Source organism: Poecilia latipinna, unplaced genomic scaffold (assembly GCF_001443285.1).
Source record: "Poecilia latipinna isolate Pla-1442-1.1 unplaced genomic scaffold, P_latipinna-1.0 Scaffold871, whole genome shotgun sequence".
Taxonomy (NCBI): Eukaryota; Metazoa; Chordata; class Actinopteri; order Cyprinodontiformes; family Poeciliidae; genus Poecilia; species Poecilia latipinna.
The window spans coordinates 226,051-235,806 of NW_015113487.1; the positions used below are offsets into that span (position 1 = coordinate 226,051).

Here is a 9,756-nt window from a genome sequence, read left to right on the forward strand (position 1 = left end):
TGCGTGTCAGGGGTTAATGAAAGCAGCTGCTGCGTGTCTGAGGAAACTTACATCAGCTGTCAAGGCCAACGGTGACGCTGCCGAACCTCAGAAGGTCGCTCAGCTGGACGATCTGGCCGACATCAGCCGGGAAATCAGCCCCAGGTAAATAGATGGTGTTGTTGTTTCTGCTGGATTTTACATAGAGATGAAAAAAGTTGCAACTAAATGGAAAAAGTTAATGATGGTACATTAACTAAGCAGACTCCTGCTGATTAAATTATAAATTTAAATCAAAATATGTTTGTTTGTGCCAGCTGGTTCAAGTTATTTACAGGATGTTTTGACTTGTATTGTTTCCTTCAGATGATGTCAAAAGTTTAGGTCTTTTTTAAACTGTTCACTCCCATGAAGATATTTTCCTTTTATTGATGTTTTCCTTCATAGTGTGGACGATCTCGCCCTCTGTCTCTACCCACCCATGAATTACACTGGAGTGGAAAACCACGTAAGACAACCCTGCATTCTTTCTGATCTGAAAAATAGAATGAAATTCTTTACTCTCCCTTAAGAGTGTTATTTATGAAGCTTAAGAAATACCATTTTTGATATTCTAGGCATTTCCATAACCTTGGCATTGAGTTTTGTTCTTTATACTTCTGAAGAATAACAAACATTTTCTTTTTCTCCATCTAGACGTCTAAATTGGCAGCATTGTTAAGGAAATTTTTGGACCTGATTAGGTAAGATTCATTTATCCACAGTAGCTTGAATCTGTGAAAATCAAGAATGCATGATATACAGAAAATATTGAATTTATGCAGAACATTACAATTATCATATTGATTACAGTTAACCAGCATTTTACAACAAATAAGACATTTTTTCATGTCACCAGTGAAATGATCTGTCAGTGGAACCATATTTTTCTTTTATAAATATTAAGGAATTACTGACTTAAAACAAGTTCCAACATCTTACTGAAAGTTACTTGTAAATTAGTTTTGTCTTATATTAAGTGTACTGAGATATTAAGTAGTCAAAAATACTTGAGATTGTATTTTTGGAGCCATTTGAAAACAGTTTTCAAATGATAATTTCATTTATTAAGAGGACAAAGCTATCCAAACCTCCTGACCCTTAGGAAAAAGTAACTGCCCGTCTTTTTAAGTCCATAACTGATAAAATTAGAAAGCTGAGCTCCGTTTCACCCAGGTGAGATTATTACTTCAGAATCAACTTTAATGTTAATGTGTGTGAACGTTTGGTTTCACATGCTCACAGTGTACAGACATAAATATATAAACTTTACTGGAGATTAAGAAAATACTAATTAAGAATATGTACATATATTAATATGCACCCCAGTACTTTATGTGAAAATAGTGCAAACATGTTTATCTTGTTTTACAGCTGCCTACTCAGGCTTTAAGGAGTTGATTTTGTTTTTCAGACAGAAAGCCTGGGGGGAGAAACTGACTGTGGCGACTAGTTTTTACTAGTTAGACTCTGTTGATCTGCAGATATAATAATGATTTAATGGGATATTTATGATGGCTGAAAGGTCTCAACACTTCATCAAAAAAGTAGAAAATCAATCTATGAGTCTGAAAAGGGTTACAAAGTGAACCACAGTGAGATCCTTTAACATTCAGCAGCGATGCATTAATGATCCCCAAGAGTTTCTGAAAAATATTATTTAGACTGACGAGACAAAAGTTGACCTTTCTGGAAGGTTTGTGTCGACATACGTCTGACCTGAAGCTTTCAGAAACAGTCAAACATGGTGGAGGCAGAGTGATGGTCTGCAGCTGATTCTACTTTACTCTGACCGGAACCTTCAGAGACACATAAAGACAGTTATAAAGCCGGCCTTCTGTCACCTGAAGAACATTTCCAGGAGTAGAGGACTAATGTCCCAGCAAGATCTAGAGAAACTCATCCATGTCTTTATCTTTAATCGCATTTATTACTGCAACAGGTCTAACTAAAAAAATCAATCCTGCAGCTGATCCAGATCGCTGCTGCTGGCGTTCTGACTAAAACCAGGAAGACAGAGCACATCACCCAGTTCTGAGTCCAGAAATACAATCATTCTCTTTACTTTACACTTTGATGTTATGAGTTTTTTGTTTTATCGTGTACTTGCCTTTCCTTGGACAATGTCACAGAGTTGATGCAATCATGAATTTTTTATCTACCACAATGGTGCCCAAAGTCGGTCCTCGAGGGCCGGCATCCTGCGTGTTTTAGTTCTCTCCCTGGTTTAATGCACCTGGACCAAATGATGGCTCATTAGAGGAATACTGACATGCTGAAATGGTTGTTACTACCACCAAGGAGAGAACTAAAACATGCAGGATACTGGCATTTATGTTAAAACAGAATCTAAATGGAGCATTTCTTTCTTTTGTTTTAGCTGCAGCACATCCTGGGGTTTATATCTGCATTTGTAGAGATGTTAGATATCAGACTTCCTGTCATGGAAACCTTGAAGTTTTCATGTGCATATGCAGTAAATCTCAGTTTTCCTACTAATCGCCTCTAAAATGGGCTAATAAGACAAATTTTTCAGTGTAATGTTTTGTTTCAGCATGTTGTCTTTAATCTGGCATTAAAATGGTTTGTGATAAATGTTGCTGTTTTAGTGATGACAGCTTTGACTTGTGCTCACCATCCAGATCCAGCCATGTGTGTGGAGAAGCAGAGCTGAGCTGGGTTCAGTTCTTAGAGGGAGCCGTCGACCACAATGTTCAGAAAGCCAAAGAACTGATTGAGCTGGACGGCTGATTTCCTTTAATAAAAAGATTGTAACATACATCTAATGGCCGCTTTTGCATTTCAGTTTATGTAAAAGCGCCAGAAAAGAAAAATGGGAATTACTTTAACTCTGAGGGGAAAAAAGACTATATAAAATCTGGAAATACATTTTGTCTGGGTAATTTCCAGTTTGTCCCAGCTCATTTTTTGTTGGACTTGAAATGTTTTGAAAGTAAAATATTCTTTCAGAGATGTTAAATTAAATAAAGTCAGAGGATTTGCTTTCTTTATAGCTTGTTTTGCTCTTTTTTTTACAACTGAATATTAGAGCCAGACTGAAAGATTTTCATTTTTTGAAAGTAATAATAGTTATGATAATAAAATCATCATATGACAAAGTCATAACATTAGAAAAAAGATGCAATATTACCAGATGGAAAAGTCATTTTAACTGTCGAAATGCAAAGTTTTGATAGTTATCCAGATCTGACATTCAGCAAATCCATACTTCTTCCTTCTCAATAAATGTAGAGTCTTTTGCACAATAATTTTTAAGTCCTGCACTTACAATAATTTGATGCTGATGTGTTAAAGGTTTACTATTTCCTTATTTGTAAAATGGATTAAAAACAAAAAGTGTAACTTTGTAAGATGCTCTGCATTCCTCATTTTATTTTTCATTAATATGTCAAGGAGGAATTCTCCTAAATTACTACTTCATTCTCCTGACTTTAACTTGATAATCTAACTTTACGATGGTAATATTATGACTTTATTCTCACATTATTACGACTTTATTCTGGTAATATGACTTTATTCTCATATCAGGACTCTCCTGGAAGATAAAAACATTCCTGACTGGTCCTAATACTCCGTCGTTGTTTCTTGCTGGATGAAAGTTATAAATAAGATAAACTACAAGCATTTCAGTCTTTTTCATAAGAACTTACAGAGTCATTTTACGTTTTAATCTTTCGGATCCTGACCGTCCTGTCCTACATGTTTTTTGTCGAGCCATAAAGCCGTACTTAATTACCTTTAGCACAAGATTGTTCATCATCCTGTCAACACTTTGACAGATTGTAATGTCTTCTGAAAAGTCGTGAACCCAACAGAGCTGATGAAAGTCACATCAGAAGCAACACCAGCAGTAAGTTACTCATTTAGGTGATTAGGAATTTGAATTGGAAATCAATATTTCAATGGAGAATTTATTCAGGGAGTGAAAGATTAGGGTGATGTCAAAGAGGCCTTCCAACCTGCAAGACTAAAACTTATAAAAGATAAATCATCAAAATATCAATGAGTTTTTATCCAAAATGTTCCATTGCCAACACGATTTAATCTTAAGATTTAAACTCCTTAATAAAAAAAAATACTCTATTTATATTGTTTCATTATTTTTTAAATGTTTAATTTAAAATATAAAATGGCGTCCTCAATGTTATACAGAAATTTGACTGAGAAATTGTGGAAAGACTTGAAAATTAATGATCACATATGTCCAATCTGTGATCTTGAGCTGTTTTGCAACAGATTGCTCAACTAGTTGCAACAAAGTGTGATTCTACAAAAAAGACAAACACCTGAATTTAAGCTTGAAGTCAGTTTTAGATTTCATATGTAAAAGAATAAAACTCTTCCTATCGCTGCACCATTTCATGTGGTTTCAACCCGATCCCCAAACTATATATAAAATTTTGTGGTTATATGAAAGTTTTAAAAAGTTGTAAGAGGTTTATATATTTTTGAAAATCAATTTAAATGAAAAATGGAGAGAGAAAGAAAACTAACCTCTCCTTTCTTCCTCTATATGTTTCATTTAAACTGAAAAAAAATTAACTATGAAATAAATCAAACTCGCATAAGAATGAACTGTAAGTTTTTAACTCAAGCATTATTTTCTCACCAGTTGTCACATAGGAATGCAGAAAAAGAGCATTTCACTGGAACCTGTTTAACTCCTGCAGAAGTTCTGATGTTAAATAAGGATTAGTGACAACTGTTCACTTTAATGGAAGCAGACACACAGCAAATACTGCTAAAATGATTTTTTATTATTATTCTTGCACAAATCCTGACTTCATGTTTCCTCTTTTAGTTGTGATTAGCTGGTGTTGTAGCTTCTGGATTTGTGTTCACTTGGGTTATTTTTATCCAGTATTAATATTTATCTGATGATGTGACACAGTAAAATAATAAAACAGCAAAAAATCTATAATGAGGCAAATAATTTTTTACAGCTTTGTGATAATCCAGTACAGTTTGTTGTACATTTGTAGCCCAAAATACTTAAAATACTACAATGAAGTGGCTGTGACTGAAATTTGTGGAAGTTTTCCTAGTGTGGAGCATTTTCTGTAGTTTTATATAAAGTTGGTTCTTGTTTATTCAAAATCAAACTTAAAAAACATAATTATGTTCAGTCTAGAGATGAAAGATTTTAATCAAATACATGCTGATTCTAGAGTGGTTTCTCTGGAGTCTGATTTTTTCTGTTAAAAGAAGATCTGCAAAAACTTGAAATGTGTTTTTGTTTTATTTCTCAAGGAAAAACTCACATTTAGATTAGCTGGAGAACAGCATGTACGAGTCGTGTCAAACGCATGTGTAAAGGTCAACGCTAAATGTTGCTGTACTTGCTTGTGTTGTAAGTCAAGTTTTCAGCCTTGGAGCTTTCATACCATCTGTCACTCAGAAATTCAGTGAAAACATTTCACTGGAGCTCATGCTGATAATGATCAGACAATGATCAGTGACGGCAAAACACATTTACTCCCTCTATGAATGGTGAGAACCAAAGACTACGGTAAAAAAACACGTTTTTGTGCTGTTGTTTCTAACAGCATACCTTTGTTTTCTGTTTAATCCAATAAATGTCACATGCAGTTAACTCTATCACTTCATTTTGTTCTAAAACATTAAAATTGGTGAGCTTATCAATTCAACATTTAGTGCTTTTGACCACAGTGGTCCTTAAGGCCACTTCTTTCTTTAGTTTCCTATCTAAGAGGGTATAGGGAATTATTTAAAGTAAGATCAAGTTGAAAAAAAACTGTAGTACTATAGTTTGTTTTCTTATTAAATTACAGTCTTAGATAAATGTGAATGCTTATTTAAATGTTTTTCTTTACAAAATTGAAAAATATAGTCAAATATTTAAAATATTGCCAAAACTTGAAAACTTGAAGAATAAAAAAACAAATTAATTGAAGTACAATTAAAGTAACACTCTTGAAAATGTTTTGCCATTCTGAGTCACTGCCTTGTGGCACAGTTCACTCTCTTCCTAAACCTGTTACACTTGACACCTGCTGTATTTTCTAAGGAATTAAAAACTTGCTCTCAGCATGCATTCCTCACTTACAGGGGTGTGACCAGGGCCTTTAAAAGTGGCCCGCAGTTGATACCCAGCCACAGAGCTTTCTACTGTTCCAGCATCTCAAGTGGAAAAGCTGTGCAGAGAGACAACCATGTTCTCAGTGTCCAATGACCTGAGCAGCTCAGATGGCCTCAGCGACTCCAGTGGTTTCCTGCGGTCCAGTCGGTTCAGCAGCTCCACAGGCTTCAGCTCATCCAATAAATGGATCAATAATCACGCCTATTCAGGTATGGTTAAAAAAAAAAAAAAAAAAAAGCCTATCAATAACAACAGAAAAACTAAATTGTGTTATTGTTTGCAGTTGAATGAAAACCTCTAACATGTTCTGTTTATGTCGGACTGAAAAATTACAACAGATCTTTGTCCATTTGTAATCTGGCTTTATTTGTGTATTTTATTTTTACCAGAAGTGTCACATATCTGCTGATGTGACAATGTGACCATTTATAATTGCAGAGCAAGGGAGATAGTGCTCAAACTTAACCAAAGTATCCCATTAATAATGAAAAAATAAGCTAGCACACATTTTTGCAGAAAGCGTAGGCGTAAATCCCGGAGGGGAGGGGGGGCGGACAACCCCCAATCTTGGAGAAGTCTAGATTTGCCCCCTCCTCCCCCCACATAAAATCATTGAAGAAACATTTGCATTAAAATCAATATGAAAAGGCAAAAGAAACAAAGAATTAAATACATCTGCAATTCACCGAAGAAAGAAATAAGAATTATTTTTTAGGTCCCCCCCACCATTATTAGGACAATGGTTCAGTCCAAAGTGTGGGCGGAGCAACAGCAGCGCTGAACTGTACAGGCTCCATCAGAGCCGCGGAAATGAGGAGCTAATTGTTAGCTGCGGCTCTGCACCATGAACAAAAACCTCTCCAGTAAGTGAATACTTAAAAGACATGTAACACCTTTTATTTACTTTCACTGCTCAATAGGAAGAAACACATTAACAATAAAAATCAGACTGCAGTTTGTTATTTCATTACTTTTACTGAATCATGATAAACGGCCCTGGAAATCAAAACTGGCTACATTGCTTTTATAGACTTGAGCTTTTTTGTCAAAGGTAGCAAATATCTTATTCATATTTAGCTCTTAAACTTTCAGTTCATTAGAAGAGTTTGAAAAGGGAACGAGGGGCTGAGCAAGAGGCAGGAGCACCAGACCTTACAGTTGCAGTGTGTCTCATCATATCCGATATGATGTCTATGGTCTCACCTCTGATTTAGGCAGTTTGAAACCTCTGCTCAATGCCTCCTTCTAGTGAATCATTGAGAAAATGTCTGTCAAATATCCATCTTAAAACTTGACTGTAATAGTAAAGCCTATATGAGAGGAAAAACCGAATATTTGGCGCAAAGGAGAAGGACTTGGTGATCAAAATCAAAATTGCACATACAGACTGTGAAATTGTGAACAGTGTAAACATGTTAGTCTATGACAATTTTTATACACATTTTAATTTTAAGTGCACTAGATGTGAGAATGGCAAGCTAAATAAAAAAACTGCCCTCTAAATCTTTTGCATCAAAATGTTGTACTTGATAGTGTCTTCTTTGGCAGGAAAATTGCATCTTTACATATTTTTTAAGCTTTTAAGGAAGTGGACCTCCACTGTGAGACCAACAACAATGACCATCACACCAGTCAAATCTCAGTGAATCAGCTGATTGTGAGAAGAGGCCAGCCATTCAACATAACCCTTAAGATGGCAAAACCTTTCAACCCCGACTCAGATCAGCTCACCATGAAAGTTGTGACTGGTTGGTGTGTTTTTAAATTATTCATTTGAAATGATTTTTTGGAAGTTGTGTCTGAACTGCATAGTTTATTTAATTGTTAAGTTGTCACAGGTGTTGATAACTTGTTTGCAACACATTTGCACATATTAAGTTTAACAATTTTTTTTTAAATGCAATCAATGATAATAATTAATTGATCTAAGCAGACAGAATTCTGTTGCCTGACTCTTTCAGTTGTTGTTTTTTTTTTTTTCAGGAAAATATCCATCTGAGGAACGAGGGACCATGTCACGTTTTGGTGTTCCGGACAAAGTAGAACTTTCACCATGTGCTATAGCAGTGTGGAAAGCAGAGCTCCAGAAAAACAGTCTTCCTGAAACAGGAATGTTGGCTCTGACCATAACGCCGCCTGCTCACGCTCCTGTAGGGGAGTACAAACTTTCTGCAGGACTTAAGGCTGAAGAAAATGAGTTAGCAGAACTTTTTGTGCTCTTCAATCCTTGGTGTTCTGGTAGGTTTGTTTGCACTCTCTCTGCCCAAGACATTTAGCTGTTTATTCATTAAAAAATGTGACGGTTCATTTTCTTTTATGTGGGGTTGTATGGATTTCATATGCGTAGGTGGTTACCTGGTTGCAGTTAACAACAATCAAAATGGTTGACAGTTTACTTATTTTAGCTGTTTCCACTGCCACACTTCATCAAAATCTGACTATTAAACAACATATGATCATCATTCCTTCATGTTTATGGATGCTTCATCTACTTTCATAATCAAATTTTCTTTCTGTACAGAGGACTGGGTGTTTCTGCCCAACGAGGCGGAAAGACAAGAGTATGTTATGAACCAACATGGAATAATCTACAAAGGTTCTGATCAATACATTCATGGACTTTCCTGGGACTTTGGACAGGTACAGAGATGCCAAACATGAACATGACGGCTTGATGCATCAATATCCAACAATTTTCTCTGTAAAAAATAATAATAAAAAAGTTCTATAAAAATGTTAGATTAGTTTAACACGCTCAGGCAGAGCATTGATGAAAAAGCTTTCACTTTTAATATATTTTGATGCATAAGATGGTATTTAGGAATAGTTTCTCTTTCCATTCAGTTTGAAGAGGACATGGTGCAAATATGTCTGAAGTTACTTGACCTCAGCAGGAAACACAAGCGGGACCCAGCAGACGACGTTTCTGCCCGCTGTAACCCCATCTATGTCGGCCGTGTGGTTACCAACATGGTAGGAACCGCTTTTTAAAATTTAGCTTTAATTAAGAAAACATTCACAAACTTAAAACTCTACAGTGTTTTCTTCAGTATGACAAAATTTGGGAGCTACAGTTGAAACCGATATTTACTTACGCAGAATAAAAAGACACAAACACATTTTTCTCTTACTCATGTTAAATCTAGCAAAACTTTTATTGCTTTAACTTAATTAGAATTATACAAATTATTTATATTTGATAAACATCAGAAAACTTAGTGAGAACATTTCTTAGAGATTTTTTTGTAACCTTTTGGGTTTCCTTCCCCAAACGTATAGGTTAAGTGACACATTTGAGTTAATTAAAGTCATACCTGTGGATGCATTTAAAAGCCACACCTGAAACAAACGGCTTTCTTGTTTGACTCGATGGGAAGGTAAAAAGAAATCAGCCAAGATATCAGGAAGAGAATAATGAAACAGCACAGGTCTAGTTCAAACATTTATATGCAAGTAAAGACATGATGGAAAAGACCATCATGTCTTTCTCATACTGGAAAGACATGATGTCTCCAGTATGTCTCCATTCTGGAGACATACCAGTCTCCTTCCTTCCTTAATGGAAGGAGACATCAGTCTCCTTCCTTCCTTCCTTACTGGAAGGAAGGAGACTGGTA

General features: G+C 35.5%; 2 protein-coding genes across 2 annotated transcripts in view; both read left to right on the plus strand.

The window, feature by feature from the left end:
- The window catches only part of ccndbp1 (cyclin D-type binding-protein 1), a 14,687-nt gene extending 11,883 nt beyond the window's left edge, over positions 1-2,804 (plus strand). The window contains exons 9-12 of the mRNA XM_015048286.1: positions 1-144; positions 427-487; positions 676-722; positions 2,661-2,804. Of these exons, the coding sequence (XP_014903772.1) occupies positions 1-144; positions 427-487; positions 676-722; positions 2,661-2,769 (361 nt within the window). The 3' untranslated portion in view covers positions 2,770-2,804. The remainder of the gene's footprint in view (positions 145-426; positions 488-675; positions 723-2,660) is intronic.
- Positions 2,805-5,215: 2,411 nt separating this feature from the next.
- LOC106957074 (protein-glutamine gamma-glutamyltransferase E-like) overlaps positions 5,216-9,756 on the plus strand; it is a 17,345-nt gene continuing 12,804 nt past the window's right edge. Inside the window, exons 1-5 of the mRNA XM_015048275.1 lie at positions 5,216-6,348; positions 7,717-7,887; positions 8,123-8,377; positions 8,661-8,779; positions 8,984-9,112. Coding sequence (XP_014903761.1) covers positions 6,213-6,348; positions 7,717-7,887; positions 8,123-8,377; positions 8,661-8,779; positions 8,984-9,112 — 810 coding nt within the window. The 5' untranslated portion in view covers positions 5,216-6,212. The remainder of the gene's footprint in view (positions 6,349-7,716; positions 7,888-8,122; positions 8,378-8,660; positions 8,780-8,983; positions 9,113-9,756) is intronic.